The sequence below is a fragment of the Hemibagrus wyckioides genome, linkage group LG18 (genome assembly GCF_019097595.1).
Source record: "Hemibagrus wyckioides isolate EC202008001 linkage group LG18, SWU_Hwy_1.0, whole genome shotgun sequence".
Taxonomy (NCBI): domain Eukaryota; kingdom Metazoa; phylum Chordata; class Actinopteri; order Siluriformes; family Bagridae; genus Hemibagrus; species Hemibagrus wyckioides.
In genome coordinates, this window is record NC_080727.1 from 4,807,963 (window position 1) to 4,828,295 (window position 20,333).

Genomic DNA, 20,333 nt, shown 5'->3' on the forward strand with positions numbered 1-20,333 from the left:
TTCTTTCTTTCTTTCTTTCCTTCCTTCCTTCCTTCCTTCCTTCCTTCCTTCTTTCTTTCTTTCTTTCTTTCTTTCTTTCTTTCTTTCTAAGCATGTATGAAAGTTTAGAATTAATTAAAATATCAATTATATTATTGTTGAATTAAGAACAACCATACTGCATAATTAGCCTAATTATATATATCATATATAATACATATTTATTAAAATATACAGTATAATTGAATGCAATACAATGATGCAATACATATATAATATTGCACTATTATCAGATTTATGTTACAAAGGTGTAATTAAGGTTACGCTGTTAAATATGGTATGAATAAATATTATCACCAAACATGGGTGTATCAAGTTGCTCACAAAATTAAATATGCAGTGGTAATTACACTCCTCGTGCACTGACACTAATTTCATTATACACCAAATCAGGCATAACATTATGACCACCTGCCTAATATTGAGATAACACTCACTTCACCTAGATCTTATTTCATTTAGCATTTTAATTGTTGTTGATCATTTTAATGAATTATTACTTTAGTGTTTTCATTTGTCTGGGTTGCGTTATGGTGCGCGTTGATACTTGATTTGTAAGCCCCAATGGTGCCACCTAGTGGTGAATTTATATAACAACATCTTTTTTTTTTTACCCTCAAAAGGTCCATTACTATTTTTAAACTAATATATAATTCTCGCGAATGTCGAGGGCATTAAACAGAAGTGGATTAAGTGGATTGTTAATTCATTATAAGTATAAAGTATTTCACATACATATGCCACTACAAAAGCCACAAATAAAAGACATCAATTGTCTGATTCACAGTTTACATTTTTGTTACAATATTTGAACTTTAGAAATTCTGTATAATTTATTAATAGAATTATTTAAGCCAAGTGGGGTTTTTTTCCTTGAATTTTGAAAATAAAATTGGGTTATATTTTGGGTTTATATGGTTTCTGAATCCTCCACCGTTGATTGGTTGAAATGCCAAAGGGGCGTGTCCTCAAACAGGAACCAGAGAAGGGGAGGTACACAAACCCAAGATGGCGTCCCGCGATGAAGCAGGAAATATATTTCGCTTTCAGTAATATTCACGTCTGGAGAGGTTTGGTTGGAAGTTTGTTGTTTGAAGAAGGCTGAAAGGATTTATTGGCGACTAAAGACAGAGCAGGTACTGAGAACAAACTTCTAATGGTGCGCTGACAGTTTGATTCAGGGGCGGTGGCGGAGGAAGTGAAGGTGCTACTGTTGGTTAGCAAGCCTGCTCCTTCTATGTAGGCCTGTGTAATGTTAGGTGTTTTTTTTTACCTACCCGTTTTCGGATCACGTCCGGATTCGGCGCGTGGCAACTTATACCGCGCTTTGATTGGCTAGTAGTTCATGCTCGCGAGGAAAACACGTTTGTTGCAGCCAATCCGAATGCAAGACTCCGGGATGGGTCGGAATATGGGTAGGAAAAAAATAAACAACCCGCAGGCCCGGATGCTAGCTAGCGAGTTTGGACTTCGCTTTCGAGTCAAAAGGCAGAAAGTCAGCTACTATGGGTTTTGGTCTTTGACACGGTTTTAACTTTAAATGTGACATTTTGTTTACACGCTTTGGTAGTGACGCGCTAAAATGGACTTAGACTATAAGAATAATGGAATATATGTATATGTATGAATGTATATATATATACACACACACAGTGAGGAACAAGTGGAACCAGCTTGGCTAGCTACCCTGTGATGATTTGGTCAATTATGTGACGTAAACAAACTACACACACACATACACACACACTGAGTCATTGGGTCTAGTTATCACTTTCGTTATAGAAGAAATCTCCCTGTGGAGTAACTCACAATAACTAGGGTGGACTGTGTAGATGTTATGTACACAAGGCCTTTGTAATCATGGACTGTTTGAAAAATGAACCCTCTTACGATCACAGAACAGAAATGTTTCATAGCCAATTATTATGACCCAATTATTCAAATACTAGACAATATATTAAGCAAATAAGTACTTTATTTGATTCCTCCACTGAAACCGAACCAGTTTCCCAGCCTCTCATTATTCCTTTTAGTTTGTAAGTTGTTATCGATCATTATGTTAAAGTTCACGTTATGTGATCAGTCTATTGGGTGTTATATGGTATGAGATTTTATTGTAGTTGATGTTTATCTCTTTCACTGCAATGCCATTAACAGCACTACAAGAAGTATGGTCATACACCACATGCCTCTGGACCTCTTCAGACTTTCTACATATAAGTTTGTGCATAAAATATGAATTTACGCATACAAGAAATGTACAGACAGAACAAACAAGGCTGTAACATTGAGAGCGTTTACATAAGGGGAGAAATGTATTGCACATAGAGAGTAAAGTGTAAATTGTGTAATATAAACATACAGTTGAGTCCCACAGTGACAGTAATTGTGATATTATACAGTGATTGTACTGTATACACCACTGAAAATGTACTACTGAGGTGTATTTTTCATTGGGAGAAGGTCCACCCTAAGATGGCTTAAAACATTCAGAAAATGACAGAATGATAAATAAACATGTTATAAGTGGTATATGGATGAATTAAATGAGGATATGAAGCTAGTGGGTGCAAGTGTTGAGGATGCAGAAAATAGGGCTAGGTGGAGAGAGATGATTCGCTGTGGCCACCCCTGAAGGGAAAAGCCGAAAGAAGAAGCAGCCATCGCAGCGTGTCAGCTGCTGTCTCGAACAGCAAAATTTCTTGTGCAGTAATTGATTGATGACTCGTATTTGTCTTAATTTGCGAGTTTGTGTTTCCTTCAAGTCATTAATGACTTGAACACCGCATTTTCGCTGTGTGCACTTGAAAGAAATAAGCCGCAGTGTCGCAGTGGACTCCATATATAAATTGCAGTAACTTATTGTCAAGTACAATTCAATGATATCTGAAGATTTGAGTGTCCTTTTACCAAAAAACTCTTGAGTGTGTGTAGGATGTGAAGGTTTTTCCAAACTAATAATATTTTCATGATTGATGGCAAATGATTTTCATGTAAATGTTTTTGTATCCAGTTTAATAAATGAGGCCTACTGTTGGTGACTTTTCTGGTCACTTGATCTGCACTGTTTTTCTGATGCACGTAATCTAAGGCTATGAGCCTGACTCTGAAACTCGGTGTCTTTTCAATTCCATTTTCAGATACTCTAAATGGCTGCGAGGAAGTCTGGATCAGATCTCCACAACAATGGTGAGTAACTGACTTCACCTCTCATTTTCTTTGTGTCACTGTGAGAGTTTTGGTTAGTTATGTTCTTTCCCTACTTTCTTCCCTTGTGTCCTCATGTGTAGGACCTGTCAGCTACCTTGATGATGTTCCTTTCAAGCTCAACGAGAAGTTCCGCTGCCCAGCAAAAGTGGGTCTGCCCATTGGCTTCTGTCTGCCCGACTGTAACGCTTTGCTAACAGAGACGCAGGTTAGTTTCTATACTGTTTTTGTTTTTACACAGTAAATGGTTGTTGATAGTGAGGAGTGTCATTTCAGCACTGAAGCATGTGCTGTTACAGAGTTGATAGATAACTAGCTCATGTGGTTACATAAATGTCAGTCATTTCTGTGTCTGTCACAAATTGTATCAGATCATATCGTGTTCTTTCCCTACAGTATGATTTCAGTCTAGAGAAGCTGAGTGTGCGCTGGGGGGACGACCTGGCCAAGGCACGAGCTGCTGAGGCTCGGGAAGCAGAATCCAGGCAGGCAGAATCAGAAAAAGAAAGACAGGCTGCCTTACAAGACTCTGATGCTGGATTGGCCGGTGGGAAGAAAGCCCGTCCCGCAGAGGAGCAGGACCTTCTCCCACCGGCACTGAACCCGGTTCTGGCAGGTCTACGGCACAACGCCATCCTTACTCCACTCCCGGCCCCGAGCTTCGGTCCAGCGCAGCCAGCAGCCAGCAACCCTGCACCTCAGAGCCTCAATCTAGCCGACTTCGAGCGGGAGGAGGACCCCTTCGACAAGCTGGAGCTGAAGACTCTGGATGACAAAGAGGAGCTCCGGAGCATCCTCCAGAGCCAGCCGCAGGCCTCAGCATCCATCTCGACTCCTGAAAGCACCGGTGGAGAAGACGGCAGTGCACCACCTCAGCAGACCAAAGTGGGCATCTTCCATAAACCCAACGGCCTGGTGGGACTGCTGGACGTTGCAGGCATTGGTGGTGTGACAACCTCCAGGGGACAGATTGATGCAGAGCGCCCTTGTAACATTCGCTCACTGACTTTCCCCAAGCTGTCGGACCCAGGAGATTCCCCCTCAGATCCTCCCTTCACTTTATATCCAGCAGCCCCACAACGAGGTTTACCCAATGGTACTCCTCTAGCCCTGCTGAGATCCACACCACAGACCAGTTCTACACTACCTGTAGAGTTACCAGGCCATGCACCGAATGGCACACCACAACAGGTAGTGGAAAAGAACTTGTATGAAAAAGAGAGAGCATATACCCATGGTATCATCTTATCCTGTCGTGTACATCCGCATTAATGTTGTTTAGGGGCATTACAAAGAATAATAAAGTAGTAGAGATTGTTGATGCCTTTGGTGATTGTAAGTGACTTGGACAGCTGGGTTGTTTTGCTAATCTGCGCACAAATTTAGTATCAAGTCAAACACTCAATTTTCACGTCAATTACTGCTTTCTTAATTAGTGTTTAACTAGTTAGCTTTAAAAACTATGTGCATATGTAGCTTCTACCATACCATGACCATATGTAGCAGGTAGCTCGAACATAGGTTTATTATCAGTTATCTGTTTATCTCTTTCTCCTCTCAGTCGAACCCTGTCCCTGTGGCTGGGCCTCCCTCATACCCAGCAGCTCTGGGTGGAGCCCTGCACAGTCTCTCTCCCAGTGAGCGGCAGTGTGTGGAGACTCTAGTAGGCATGGGCTACTCTTACGAAGGCGTCCTCAAAGCCATGCAGAGACAAGGGCAGAACGTCGAACAGGTCATTTCGGTTTACGTTCAGCTTTTTCGAAAGCGCCAGTAAGCACAGGAATTGTTTCGTGAATGGAATTCTTTTCCTGGTCTAGCATAATAACAGTCAGCAGAACAAACCCCTTTTTGTCTTGCCATTGTGGCTGATTTCTAAAGGATTTTTCCTCCATTCACAGGTGCTGGAGTACCTTTTTGTCCACAGTCGATTGTGCGAGCGAGGCTTTGATGCCACAGCGGTGGAAGAATGTTTGGAAATGTACCAGTGTTCAGAGGAAAAGGTTTGTCTGTTGTCACACTTTTACATAAAGGATTTCATGCCAACAAAACCTTTTAGAGAATGTTGTCCAATAAACAGATGACACAAACTGACAGCAGTCTGGATCATTTCATGGTTAATGATACAAAGCCTAGCAGACTGTAAACTGTGATGCAGATCAGAGAAGGAACTGCAGCATTTCTCTGCAACCTGATCTAAATTGTTTTGCAGACTTTAAATCAGTAATAAATGGATAAAAAAGTATGATGTGATTATTCAATAACTGAGGAATTGTTGGCAAAGTGCTATTGTATAAAAGGAATAAAACACTTCAGGACATGGTGCTGTAAGAAAATAAGAAGCCTCGGGGTTGCACCAGTAACTCCACTTTGCATTGGGCTTTGTCACATAACCCCGTTACCGATTTATTTTCCTATAACTGCACTTCCTTAAGTGTTTTATTCTTTGTTTCTTTGGTACTTTTCAGTGTACAAAAACACTGGGTGGTGTGCTCAATGGTATGTCTTTTGTCTCAAACTGTATTTACCTGGTAATGTGGGCGTAATGTAGCTTTTTTGAGGTATGTACTTGGATCTCAAAGACCTTTAGTGAGTGCAGAAATGTGTAATCACAATATTAATCATGTTGTTTCTTTTCTCTATCAGGCTCTGCAGTTTCTGCAGTTGATGTCCCGATTCGGCGAGATGGGCTTTGAGAGAGACACCATTAAAGAAGTCCTTTTAGTGCACAATAATGACCAGGACAAAGCTCTGGAGGACTTAATGGCTCGTGCAGCTGCAAGCTGAACAGGAGCGGTGTCTCCTACTTGATCCGCCCCTCCTTTGCTCCTCAACACTGCGTCCACACACACAGACAGAGAGAGGGAGAGGGAGAGGAAGATGAAGGGGGGGGGGGGAGTGTGTGAGTAAGAGCAGCAGAGCTAGGGGTGTAGCAACCTGGACAAGTGAACATGTATCCCTTAAAAGAAACAAAAACATGCCCTTCAAGATAGGGTTTGACTCATCCGACCTCAGCTCTGATCCTATTAAGTGATCTTTGTGTGATTGCGGGCAAGAGGACACCAAGCCGTCCTTCTTTCTCCATCGCCATAGAAACAAGCGGACATGGGGCGGTGCCTAGGACACGGGCCTGAGAAGAGCGCCACGGGAGCGTGATTCCACAAGAAATGGACCCGCAGCTACAGCGCTGCTATGTTTTTCATAAGTGATGAGAACTTAATACTTGCTCATACACATGCCATGTCTGAACAGAGACCTTGAAGTGCCCTTTCTGTTCTTGCTACCGCCTGGCTCTCATTTTGTTTTTCTTCCACCTGTCTCTGCTGTACATCCTTTTTAATCGTATGTTCATCTGTTGACCTGTTCAACCAGCAAAAACAGCCGTTTTATTTAAAATCTTCTTTATTTGCCCTCTGCTATAGGAAGTGCATTAACAGAACTAACGACCCCAGTGCATCGAGAGAAACGAGGTGACAAATACGAGAAAGGAAAAAAACTGCAGCCGAAACAGCTTTTACACTGGAAAGGAAAGAGAAACTGGAGTGTTTTCTGCAAATGCAATATTTATGTGTCGATGCTTCTTCGTACAGATGACATGCAAGGCTGAAAAGGCACAAAGAATCACAGATATTAATATAAAGCGTATTTAAATTTGTTCAAGATACACTGACACCTTCAATCTGTAATAAAGACTTGGAAATTCTTTACTGTTAACTCGAGGATGTGATGTACACTGACATAACCACAATGGTTCACATTATCTTTCTTTTTTTTGTTAGCTTGAGTTGCTTAAAGGCAAAAACATTCATTTCCGAATCAACATGTTCTATCGCACTTCCCTTTAACCACCTGCTTTTCGTGGTGCCAGTAATAGTTCTCATTTCATCTCTACAGAAAGAGAGCGAAGCAGCTCTGCTTTATTCTCTCCAGCTTTCTCATCTCAGTGTGTGCACTCTGCCCAAAGCTTTCATGTTAATACCACTGTTAAACTCTAACACTCAGCTAGTTGTCTTGTAGACCATCTCTTGACCAGCCGAGCTAAGTCTCTACACAGCTGCATCATCTAGCTGCATTACATTCTCAGGCTTAGATGCCAGATGTTTCCATTATTCTTCATTATTTCCATTATTTCTACACTGGGTTTCTCATTAATATGATGGGGAAAAGTAAAACAAGCTGCTGCTTTTTTTGCCCTTTTGATTCCGGGAACAAATAGTGAAACCTGACTTTTTATCGCTTGTGGTCGAGATAGTTGATGTAGGTGCCATAAATGGAGATGAGTTTGACATACACCACCAGTCCAATTTTCTTGGCCGTCTGGAAAATTGAGATTCCAAAGACCGGATTATATTTTTGCTTTATTTATAGTTTTAATCCAGATTGACTGTTACAAAGCACTGAAGATCTTGACCTGTATCTGAATGATGTCATGCATTTCAGTGCTTCCACATGATTGGCTGATTGAATAGCCGCGTAAATAAACAGCTGTTCCTATTAAAGTGGACAATAAGGGTATTTATGCAAACACGATATGGCCAAAGGTTTGTGGACACCTGTCACGTGGTGAAATACGTCTATCGCATTGTAAATATATGGTACACACAGGTACGTCCCGCCTACAACTCAACGGTTGGTTAAAACGTGGTCCTTGCCGATAAACTGTCCAATCAGTGCACAGCGTTTATGACGGCGCAAGCTGTTAGCCAATAAGAGGAGACGTATCTGAATACGGGTGGAAAATAGATTCTTTTTTTTCTCCGTACGCTCGACTTGGGTACCTGTCACTACTCGATCCGCTCGGGAAACAGTGCGCATGCGCGAAATTGCTGCCTTTTTAGTGGTATTATAACAACACTATCATAAATAAACTGCCCGGCGCATTTCCGCACATGCGCAGTACGGATCGAGTGGTGACAGTACCGTCCCGGCGCTGTCGTTGGTGATGACGTTTGAGTAATGTAAGAAAATACAAAAAAAACAATACCAGAAGGCGATGACGTCACGGCGAGGGGAGGAGTGAGTAACGAAGCACAAACATTTCCAGCCATAGCAACTCCGGCTAGTTGACAAGGCCTCAGAGGACATCAATCTCCACATCACTTAAATAAAACCACCCGCCGCCAGCGCCGTTATATGCCCCACTTCCCAGCGTCGCCCGTACTGCCCTCCATGTGGGTGAGGGACCTGTGTGTGTCGGATTATGGCGAGAAAAACAGTTAGCAGGAAAAGGAAGGCAGGGGAGCTCAAGGAACAACAGGTAGGTTTCAGCTAAAAACCGGGCTACTGGATGCAATTAGCATTAGCGCCGTTCAGCTAGCTAGCTAGCTCACTAGCTAGCATCAGCGCTGTTTTTAGCTGGTTATTATGAACTGTAGCCGAGCTTAACGTTAACTGACAACTCTCTAAAGATGTTTTTCTAGCAAAACAACATGCATCTAATATCGGCCAATTTATCTAGACCATAATAATAATAATAATAATAATATCAACAACAACAAGATTCCTTGGACTGTTGCTAACAGTGACCGGCTAGCTCGTGCTGTAGTATTATTGCGAGTATTCCTTGTGAACAAGTTAAAAAATAAATGCATTTAAACGTAAACGACTCCTCGTGTGAACCGACACCTCGAGTGAACCGAATGATTAATTATCCCAGCTAACGGTTATGTAACTAGGTTAACACCTCTGACCCCGATTAGCTTAGGTTAACGTGCTAGCATATACCTGAGACGCTAGTTAATAAATAATGAAGTTGCGGGGTTATCTTTGAGTTATCTAGCTAGATGTGGGGAAGAAATAATAAAATAAAATAAATAAATAAATAAAGTTGATAAAAGAGGTACATTTCTAGGCTTTACGTTATCAGATCATTTGTGGTGGCTAGACAACGTTAGCAGTGCTTGGTGTTAATCCAGTATTGTATTTATTGGTTAATTGTTTGTGTATGAATCAGTGATCTTTACTTCCGTGAACACGGAAACTTTCGGCACTTTTATTGCTTACAAGTTTCTTTTAAAGTGTCCTTAAACACATTAAATACACTGTTGTAAAAGGTTTTGGGACACCCCTTCAAATTATTGAGTTCAGGGGATGGGCTCGGCCCCTTAGTTCCAGTGAAAGGAACTCTTAATGCTTTTCGTGCTCCCAACTTTGTGGGAACAGTTTGGGGATGACCCCTTCCTCTTCCAACATGACTGTGCACCAACTTGACTGGCCTGAACAGAACACCTTTGGGATGAATTAGAGCGGAGACTGTGAGCCAGACCTTCTCATCCAACATCAGTGCCTGACCTCACAAATGCGCTTCTAGTGGAATGGTCAAAAATTCCCATAATCACACTCCTAAACCTTGTGGAAAGCCTTCCCAGAATAGTTGAAGCTGTTATAGCTGCAAAGGGCAGGACAACTCCATATTGCATTCATCTGCATGTAAAGGCAGACGTCCCAGTTTTGGACTGGCTTGCAGTCTTTGCTCTAATTCATCCCAAAGGTGTTCTATCAGTCAGGTTCCTCCACACCAAACTCACTCATCCATGTCTTAATGGACCTTGCTTTGTGCACTGGTGTGCAGTCATGTTAAAACAGGAAGGGGTCGTCCACAAACTGTTCCCACAAAGTTGGGAGCATGAAATTGTCCAAAATGTCTTGGTATGCTGAAGCATTAAGAATTCCTTTCACTGGAGGTAAGGGGCCGAGCCCAACCTCTGAAAAACAACACCTGAATTCAGTGATTTGGTGGGGTGTCCCAAAACATTTGTATGTTTATGTTGGAATATTTGTGATGTGCTTAGTGATGGTCAGGTTTGTCTTTTATTTCTTAAAAACAAAAAGCTTCTTTCCTCACTCACCAGTGACATTCAATGGAAAACACTGTCTTTGACTGAAAATTAAATATTGAAGAAAAAATAACAATTAAATGAATAAGGAGACACTTTATTTAACATTTAAGGAAGGAGTCTCCAGTGTCAGTGCTTTGTAACAGTCAGTTGTTTTTCTTCAAGGCTGAAGTCTTTGCATGGGAAGCTGTTAGAGGTGATATCAATACAATTCGATTCACCATATTGTGTTTACAAGTTAATTTACTTCTGAAAATTTTAACAGAATTTAATTGAAGGAAAATGATACCTGAAAGGCTCCTTTTTTTTTCTTTTTCTGAGCCATAAACACATTTTTTGCAGTGCATTTTTGCCTGTGTTAAACTTAAAGTATGAGCAGAGGTTTAATATTGTAAACAAAATGTAGTACAGGTTCACCATATCTTAAAAATGAGTGTAAGAAAAAATATAAATTCTTCCATAGATTTTGACACGAGGAATATAAACATAATGAGCTCCAGCCTGTCAAAGCCGACTAAAATGGCGGCTTCCATTGCATTAAATCCATAATTAATAGAATGGTGATATAATACACAATTCCACAATGCACACTGTCACTCTTTTGCATCATCATGTCATGATTACACCTCGCATGTTGCACCCCTGCAGTTAACTTTAAAAGAGAGGTTAGTGACAGAATACCTTTTTATAGCAGAAAAGCCTGGTTTATACCTTCTGGGTATAAATACTGGGTAAACGTGTCACGCAGAGACGTGCTAGCACGCAGGCCTCCCATGTGTGTATCTGTGCTTCTGTGCATCTGCCAAACGTTGATTGGTTGGAGAAGAGGTGTATCCAGTTAGAAATAATTTGAAGAGACATTCAGTTTTTTTTTTTTTTTTGACAGAATCAGATTCAGATAACATTCTTCCTCTTGACATCCAGAACCTTCCATTTTCTGTAGCATTTACAGAAAACTACAGCTTCACAATACTGAGTTAATATACACTGTATTGGCAAAGGTTTTGGGACACCCCTCTAAAACATTGATTTCAGGGGTTGGGCTTGGCCCTTTAGTTCCAGTGAAAGGAACTCTTAATGCTTCAGCATCATACCAAGACATTTTGGCCAATTTCATGCTCCCAACTTGGGAACAGTTTGGGGATGACCCCTTCCTGTTTCAACATGACTGTGCACCTGTGCACAAAACAAGGTCTATAAAGACATGGATGGTGAGTTTGGTGTGGAGGAACTGCACAGAATCCTGACCTCAACCATGAAAGAACACCTTTAGGGTGAATCAAAGCAGAGACTGTGAGCCAGACCTTCTCGTCCAACATCAGTGCCTGACCTCACAAATGCACTTCTAGTGGAATGGAACAAAAATTCCCATAAGCACATTCCTAAACCTTGTGGAAAGCCTTCCCAGAAGAGTTGAAGCTGTTATAGCTGCAAAGGGCGGGGGCCAACGCCATATTACATTCATGTGCATGTAAAGGCTTACGTCCCAAAACTTTTGGCAATATAGTGTAAGTTTGTTATGTAAAGAGTGTAACAGCTGTAGATAATTAAAATGTCTAGTTTAATCCTCCAGGATCCTACACTTTACTATTTTTCTTACAGATGTTCAGCATCCATGCAGCATAGATGATGTAAACCATTGTGCATTGTGCCAGAAGCTTTTAAATGTCACACCCTTTCCTGCCATGTTCAGTCGCGTCAGTGTGTGGGTGTGTTTGTATCCGGTCATAAAAAATTAGCAGCAGCCGAACACAGCGTTCTGTTTTGGCCTGTACAGAGGGATAGCCCTTTCTCTGAATACTCAAATCTTCACCCAGGTTGCGTTCTGTTCCGTTCTGTTTTGTCGTCATCATCACAAGGTTTCTTTTAAATCTCTGGCTGTTTGTCATATTGTATGCACCTAAAGGGAAATGCTTCCTATCAGTAATCACCTGATAACCTCCTGAGAGCTCATGAGCTCATGTTTCTTTCACAAATAGTGTTATGTGGCAGGAAGCAAAAACAAACAGATGTACGATATGGATACCTGGGATTTTTATTCGATTGTCCACTGTCTGGCCAACTGTTTTTTTCCACTTTAAAGGTGCTCTTCAATAAACAACATATGACTTCATCACAGCATGCTTGCTCTGGCATGATCATTTACCTGCGTTTTTGTTACCTGGCGTCTGCATGAAAGGAAAGAAAATGACTCGAAGCCAGCCTGAGCTCTTTTAGCTGTTTATTGAATCGATATTCCAGCACATTATACACACATACCAGGATTAGTCTTCTTTCATTACATTCTTTTGTGCAGATATTTTTTTATAGACATTCCTAAGATTCTCACCTGGGTGCTTGGATATAGGTCACTGAGGTGGACATGTGTAAGATGAGTGGTTTGGCTTTATTACTTTTGGAATATTGGTACCGGTGCAGAATTTTTTCCCGTCTGCTTTAGTGATAAATGATTTCATTTTAGCAGCTGTGCAGTTCGATATAAAAATCAGCTGGATGGTGGATTTTTATGCGATCCTGCAGAAACGTGCAGTGAACAAAACACAGCAGTACATTTTCTATTTAGTGCTTTTACAAATTGGTTGTCTAAAGATCATATAAATGACACTTTCACTGTTCTGTTGCCTCTTAGTGTTTAAGCAAATGACAAATATTTTCTAATGATCATCGTTTGTTATTTTTTTAACATGTCAGATTTGAGACAGTTTAGAGCTGATTGTGTTTTTTGACTATTTTTGGCCCAAATACTTATCACTAATAAACATAGTTCATGGTTAATTGTTAGATACACTATATTTCCAAAAGATTTGGGATGTCTGCCTTTACATGCACATGAATGTAATATGGCGTTGACCAGCCCTTTGCAGCTATAAGAGCTTCAACTCTGCTGGGAGGGCTTTTCACAAGGTGTTCATGGGAATTTTTGACCATTCCACTAGAAGTGTATTTGTGATAGGCACTGATGTTGGACGAGAAGGTCTGGCTCACAGTCTCCATTCTACTTCAGTCGAAAGGTGTTCTATCGGGTTGAGGTCAGGCCAGTCAAGTTTCTCCACACCAAACTCATCCATGTGTTCATTGCCCTTGCTTTGTGTACTGGTGTGCAGTCATGTTGGAACAGGAAGGGGTCATCCCCAAACTGTTCCCACAAAGTTGGGAGCATGAAATTGTCCGAAATATTGTCTTAGTATGAAGCTGAAGCATTAAGAGTTCCTTTCACTGAAACTAAGAGGCCGAGCCCAACCCCTGAAAAACGACACCTGAATTCAATGTTTTGGAGGCGTGTCCCAAAACTTTTGGTAATATAGTGTATAATCTGGTCTAATGGCTGATTAACACATGAGTATGTTATTACTACATAATCGTGGAAGTGTGTGAGATCTTTTAAATAACTTATCATTATCATTTTTTGTCAATTTCTGTAAAAGTCTTCAGCGGGTTAAATGTAATATGATTATAGCTTGTTATCTTTCCCCTCGACAGCTTGATTGGTGCCAGTCTGTATATAAGCGTGTCCGCGTATCCTCATCATCACGTCATGCCCAGCAATGGTGGCAGGGCCGTCAGTCAATGGTGTCCGCCATCCGCGGACGGGAATTTCGTCCTCAGAAGCAGCACGAGTGGAGGTTCCAGCGCAGCTTACGTGGCTTTGCAGCAGGACGCATCCCAGGAATCCTCAGAGAACGTGAATTCTCCCTGGGCTGCCTCAATAAGGTGTTCGCCTCTCAGTGGCTCAACCAGCGTCAGGTGGTGTGTGGGACCAAGTGCAACACGGTGAGATTTGAAACCTTTTCCATTTGTAGCACCGTGCTAATCAGGGAAAGCGTTACTGAATGATGAGCCGTGTAATATTTAGGATATTAAATATTACATTGCATTGTTTTCTTTGTGTTTAGTTGTTTGTGGTTGACGTGCTCACGGGCCAGATAACACGGATCCCGATGTTGAAGGACAGAGAGGGACAGGGTGGTGGCTCCCTGGGCATGAGTGTGATGGGCAACCCGGTCTTTCAAAACCCAGGATTAGCTGGTGGACTGGATGCCCAGCAGGGCTGTGGTATCCATGCCATCGAGCTCAACCCATCACGCACTCTACTGGCCACCGGAGGAGATAACCCGAACAGCCTGGCTGTCTATCGACTACCCACGCTAGACCCCGTCTGCGTTGGCGATGTGAGTCTGCCTTGACATCTTGACATCCTTGACAGATGCTAAAGAAAAAAATGTTTTATGTTTTTTTAAGTTTAAGAAAAATATAACTCTTTTTCGTTTGTTTGTTTTCAGGATGGTCACAATGACTGGATCTTTTCCATTGCCTGGATCAGTGACACCATGGCTGTATCAGGTAACATTAATGGCTGTCTGCTCGGCAGATTTAATCCTTCATTCAACAAATCTGTGTACCTGGGCAATAGAAAAACAGCAGCTGACTGGCGTTTTTCATAAAGAAAAGAATGCTGCCTAAAGCACTGTTTGTGCTGACATGAACTAAAAAGCTCACACAATATGAATGCTTATGGTTTCTACATGATCATGGCAACTATTCAGCTGTAACAATTGTTTTTTGACTGCAGTGTTAAAAAGGCAGCTTCACTAAATCAGCTCTGATCAGCCTCCATTTATTAAATCGCTCAGTGATGCAAATGTATACAGACACGCAAAAACTATAAGATATGAGGGGTGGGGGGTAAATGGGAACATGTGCTCCTTTATAATAATTCCCAACCATTTAAGTCATGTGTAAATGTTTGTGCGATCCAAATAAAGCAAAGATTTTGAGGTCAAGTTTTAGAAAGGCTGATTTTCTTTCTGTGCAAATGTTTATCACCAAGTGTAGCACATTTGCATTTAGTGACAGCCACAAAAATCCATAAAAGTGCAGAGACAGCTGCGAGCACAGAATGGTCGATGAAGACTGGAAGGCAGAAGTGGACTTTATTTTGACTCAAAATGATTGATCTGGGTAAAAGGCAGAAGTGGACTTTATTTTGGCAAAAATATAGTTTTAATATTTAATAATGATAATCGGTATATTGACAGTATATTCCATATACACTGATCAGGCATAACATTATGAGCACTGCCAGGTGAACTTCACTGACTATCTCCTCATCATGGCACCTGTTAGTGGGTGGGATATATTAGGTAGCAAATGAACATTTTGTCCTCAAAGTTGATGTGTTAGAAGCAGGATAAATGGACAAGCGTAAGGATTTGAGCGAGTTTGACGAAGGGCCGAATTGTGATCTCTAGACCACTGGATCAGAGCATCTCCAAAACTGCAGCTCTTGTGGGGTGTTCCCGGTCTGCAGTGGTCAGTATCTATCAAAAGTGCTCCAAGGAAGGAACAGTGGTGAACCGGCGACAGGGTCATGGGCGGCCGAGGCTCAGTGATGCACGTGGGGAGCGAAGGCTGGCCCGTGTCATCTGATCCAACAGACGAGCTACTGTTGCTCAAATTGCTGAAGAAGTTAATGCTGGTTCTGATAGAAAGGGGTCAGAATACACAGTGGGTCAGGGCTGTTTTGGCAGCAAAAAGGGGACCAACACAATATTAGACAGGTGGTTATAATGTTATACCTGATTGGTGTATGTAAAAGTACAGTAATCCCTATAAATCAATCAAGTCGAGAGTTACATTCGTCTTCCGTGTGAATTTATGCACAGTCAGGAGCAAACGAATAGGATATGAACGTTTTTTCTAAATTCACAGGATTTTCATGATACCAGATTTCTTGTTTATACACTCAATATATTATACACTAAACATATTTTAGTTTAGAAAAGTCAGAAGTTTTTTCTTTCTTTCTTTTTAATCGAAATTTGACCACACGATACGTTCTTATTTTGACATTCTGTGTTGCATTCTTCTCTTTGTAGAGCGTTTCATTGACCGCATATCAAATCTTTTCTCATTGACCCGTCTTGTGTTAGGTTCTCGGGATGGCTCCATGGGTCTGTGGGAGGTCTCTGAAGAGGTGTTAAGTCTGGCAGAGAAACAGCAGGCTGAGGAAGGGGTTCCCAGCTATGCCCACATCTCCCACCGTGCCCTGAAAGACATCCCTAAGGAATACACCCACCCGTACAACTGCAAAGTGCGCGCCCTAGCCTTCAATAACAGCCATAAGGTCAGTCTCTGTCCTCATTGATTCATATCATTGATTTATTCAATTCTAAGCGTTCTCTTTATAAACGCATATACATTGCTTTTGTTCTATCAGGAGCTGGGTGCTGTATCTCTAGACGGATATTTTCATTTATGGAAGGCCGAGGATAACCTGTGTAAGGTAGAGTATTTTTTTTTTCTCTTGCTGCATCGCCCTCTCTTTCTTTTGTTCCTGTAAATATTCTTATCTTGTTCTACTTTTTATGTCGTTCTCGGTTTTCAGGAGCTCTCCACAAAGCTTCCTTACTGCAAGGAGAACGTGTGCCTGGCATACGGACTGGACTGGTCTGTGTATGCGGTCGGCTCCCAGGCACACGTGTCCTTTCTCGATCCTCGGCAGTCTTCCCAAAACATAAAGTCTGTGAGCTCCAGAGAACGTGGCAGTGGTATGTTCAACGATCACACTTATTTAATCACACTCTCTTATCAGCGTTTTTTTTTTTTTGTCGTTAATAAATCACGCATTCATGTAACGTGTGGACAGGAATTCGCTCCGTCAGCTTCTACGAGCACATAGTGACAGTAGGCACAGGCCAAGGCTCCCTGCTCTTCTACGACATCAGGGCTCAACGTTTCCTCGACGGTCCGTCCAGTTCACCCGGCGGGTACCGGAAGACCCCTGCAGACGGCATCCTCAAGCTCACCACGGGGAGAGGCTGGCTGGTACAGAGCTGTTTGTTGTATCATCTTATATAATGTAAAGCATATTCAGGTATATGTGTATTAGACATAAATCCGGGGCATGGGAAAACTCTCGCCTTGCATAGAATCGCATGTTTTCTTAGACTGATTCGACCGCCGAGCATTTTAATTATGCTTTTTATTTCATCACCCTGACTAGTAATTAACAATATTAGAACAGGGAAGTGAACTGCACACGAAGGACCTATTTAGAACATGATTTAAAATGCTAATACATAGAGGGGGAAAAAATCATTTTGCCCTGCCTGTCTCTCTATTTCCCTGTTTGTTTGTTTTTTTCTCTGTCTGTCTCTCCCTTTCACCCTTTGTCTCTCTTTTGGGCTTTCTCATACTCTGTCTTTCTCTCTGCCTGCTTGTCTGTCTCTCTGATCGTCTGTCTTCCGGTCTCACATTAACACGCGTCCTGGGTGAACGGCTCACCAGTACCCAGCCGAGAGATGTAGCCCTTCGCACCTGGCATTACGAATGAGTCTCCAGCGATCGGATTTCATACATCGTTTCTACTGGAGAAAGGCTGTCACACGCATTTTTACAGCAGCATTCCACTGCATTTATTTCCAGGCAGAAATGTCTTAGTGTCTCGTGTACTTTTATGGGATCATTTCAAACATTTTAAGTGTGTCGTACACTGAGGAAGCTTTTAAATGAATGAGCGATGAGATGATTGAAACTAGGAAAAGCAGCTGCTTGTGTCTCGGCTGTTATTGCGTCATCTTTATCCTTTAGCCTAGCTGCAGAAATCCTCTACTGTCGAATGCGATGTCCACAATAACTAAATATTTTTATCAAGTAGCTTTATAAGTAATTGGTTGGTTCTCTGTTGCTATCTGTGAAGCCTCAAGAGGCATTTATGTTTATACACACTATAAACGTTATGTTTTTATCTGACCACCGCAGATTGTGGTTTGAGTGATTAGACCACAACACGTTTTGATTACATTCACACCTATACTTGGCACTTGACCACATTCAGTGCGATGACGCAGAACACGTGTTAATGCCACATGTAAACAGCCTCTGTCTCAATCACTCACTCAATCTTGTTCTTTCTTTCTGTTTGTTTCTGTCTTTTGCCACCAATGTCACTTTTAACGCAAAAGCAAATCAACTAGATCGAGATAAAATGTGTTACTCTTCTTGGCCCACAGATTTGGTCTTGGGAAACCTACACAGAGGACCCAATAACTTGATTAAAATGTTTTTTGAAAGCCTGAATGATGATTTCTGATTAAGGGATTGTCCAAGATCAAACTGATGCTGATTTATTTGAGAGATTTATTAAGAAGAATGGTCCTGAAACCTTCAGGATATTTTGGATAAGGGTCATAAGCATCACTGTCCTCTCTCTTTTTTTTTTTTTTGTCCTCTTTCTCCTAGAACCATGACGAAACGTGGAGAAGCTATTTCTCAGACATCAGCTCCTTTCCGAACGCTGTCTACACACATTGCTACGATGACTCTGGAACCAAGCTGTTTGTGGCCGGTGGACCTCTCTGCTCTGGGCTACACGGAAACTATGCTGGGCTCTGGAGCTAGCTTTCTCCACTCTCTCGCTGTCCCTGTCAAACTTCACCATACCTACATGTCATCATTGCAGCTCTCTGTTTGTCTCCATTCATCTGTCCATTTCTGTTTTCACTGGACTCAGGAGCGTCAACATGCTTCTCTTCCGTTTTTTTTAAATGTTGTATATTAGTAAAATTTTGTCTGCCTCTTTTTTTCTCGTTTATGTCCTGTCTTTCTTGGCTCCTCGTTTCTTTTCAGTGTGTGACAAAGCAGAGTTTATGAGCAGCATCGAGGCCTGTGCTCAGACCTAGTCTTCAGTCAGAGACTCTGACTTCAGATCTCTGACAAGCTGTAAAGATATTAAACTATTTAACAGCCTCTCCAGGATCTTGGATGTTCGCTTGGTTTGTAATGTTTTGTTTCGCAGCGTTTCGTGTAATGCGTCTTGAAGTTTGGAGGCTTGGAGAGAAAGTCTGTTATTTTGTTATGGACTATTTGATGAGCCCATGATCTGCCACGCTCTTGCTTGCAGTGGACTGAAGTACATGGAAGAAGAGCAAACAAAAAAAAAAAAAAGACTGTTTGGTAGCAGAACTTATCTTTTAATTTTGTTGTGCCATATTATGCCATGATGATCACTGGACTGATTATTGCAAACAGACAAAAGCCCAGAGATGATGCCGAAACGAAACATGGACATGACCGTCAGCGGATATTTTTTTTGTTTGTTTGTTTTTGTTTGTTTGTTTCCTCTGATAGTGGGTGAGGTATGATTTTTGTTTGGATTGTGTCTTTTTGCTTTGTGAGTAAGACTAACGCACACATCACATTGGTAATGTTTTGTTTTTCTTTTCAGCAGCTATAATTTATTTCCTGCCCTTGTATGTCACTAGCGCTCGTGCTGCTGAAGTACAATCATGTTCATTAGCAGTGTTGCTTCTAAGCTCCAGTCAGGATGAAGATGATTCAGCTCCTCTTCTTCTTTTGAGCAGAGGCAGAGCAGTAGTCAGTTACATCGTTGCCTTTCCTGAGTCTTTCTGTGAAAGACTTTTGCGAGTCGACTTTTCTTTTTAAACATGAAACCTTTATGGATCATTGCAAAGAAAAAAAAATTAGAACAAATAGAACAGATCGCGGTTAAGACCCTATATTAAACGAGTAACCATCACTTTTAAAATGTATTTTATATATAAATGTGTACACATATTTGGAAATCTTATAGAGAGAGAATACATTTTATGTAAATGTTTGAAAACGTGTGTGTGTGTGGACTAACCGTCATTATTTTGGTGGTGCCCTCTTTTTTTATACACACTACCTGAGTGTTTTTACAACTTGCTGAGTCTGGAAAAAAAAATATGTGAAACAAGGCAAACCAATTCAAGAACCTGTTTAAAGAGAAAATAATGAATAAAAGTCTATTGATGTATTTTTCTTCCATGTTGGGTTTTGGATTGTGTCTTTATTTGTTTCTTAGAACTTATTTAGGTTTTTTTAAGCATTAGGGTACAATAGCAAGCATAAGTTTATTAGAGGTTGGGGGGGGGAGGGTGAACGTGCACTCGGGACCGTCGCATCGTGAACGCGCACAGCGCAGTTCAGCAATGCGCGTGAACGCTGGACTACCGTTATGCAGCCGCAGCGCATGTTTAATAACACTTCTATTGTTAGTAGTTATTTTATAGATAAAAGAAGGTCGTTTGTAAATAGATTTTTTTTCTCTCTCTCGCACACTTAGAGAAATGATGCTACATTTACAGAAGTAAAAAAAACAAAAAAAACAGCTGATATGCGTTCACTGTTTTCTTCCGAAACTGCATCTGTTTAATACAATTATATTATTTAAAACGGACAGGGAGGCGTTTTTTGACCATGTGCTGTATA

At 41.3% G+C, this 20,333-nt stretch overlaps 2 protein-coding genes across 3 annotated transcripts; both read left to right on the forward strand.

Annotated features, from left to right (window-relative positions):
- Positions 1 to 1,024: 1,024 nt before the first annotated feature.
- Positions 1,025 to 6,957, forward strand: ubap1 (ubiquitin associated protein 1). Of its 2 annotated transcripts, XM_058416120.1 has the most exons (7): positions 1,025 to 1,175; positions 3,180 to 3,228; positions 3,330 to 3,454; positions 3,643 to 4,437; positions 4,808 to 4,978; positions 5,145 to 5,246; positions 5,890 to 6,957. In XM_058416120.1, the coding sequence occupies exons 2-7, from the start codon at positions 3,189 to 3,191 to the stop codon at positions 6,028 to 6,030; spliced, it is 1,374 nt and encodes a 457-aa protein (XP_058272103.1). In that variant the 5' UTR covers positions 1,025 to 1,175; positions 3,180 to 3,188; the 3' UTR covers positions 6,031 to 6,957. The 2 variants fall into 2 exon arrangements, with proteins under 2 accessions (XP_058272103.1, XP_058272104.1); XM_058416121.1 differs by lacking the exon at positions 4,808 to 4,978.
- A 1,187-nt stretch (positions 6,958 to 8,144) lies between these two features.
- dcaf12 (DDB1 and CUL4 associated factor 12) lies at positions 8,145 to 19,878 on the forward strand. Its single transcript, XM_058415543.1, has 9 exons — positions 8,145 to 8,500; positions 13,560 to 13,850; positions 13,973 to 14,248; positions 14,360 to 14,420; positions 16,010 to 16,203; positions 16,297 to 16,362; positions 16,465 to 16,627; positions 16,726 to 16,904; positions 18,321 to 19,878. Exons 1-9 carry the CDS (start codon positions 8,444 to 8,446, stop codon positions 18,477 to 18,479), a joined length of 1,446 nt encoding a protein of 481 aa, XP_058271526.1. The 5' UTR covers positions 8,145 to 8,443; the 3' UTR covers positions 18,480 to 19,878.
- The last annotated feature ends 455 nt before the right edge of the window (positions 19,879 to 20,333 follow it).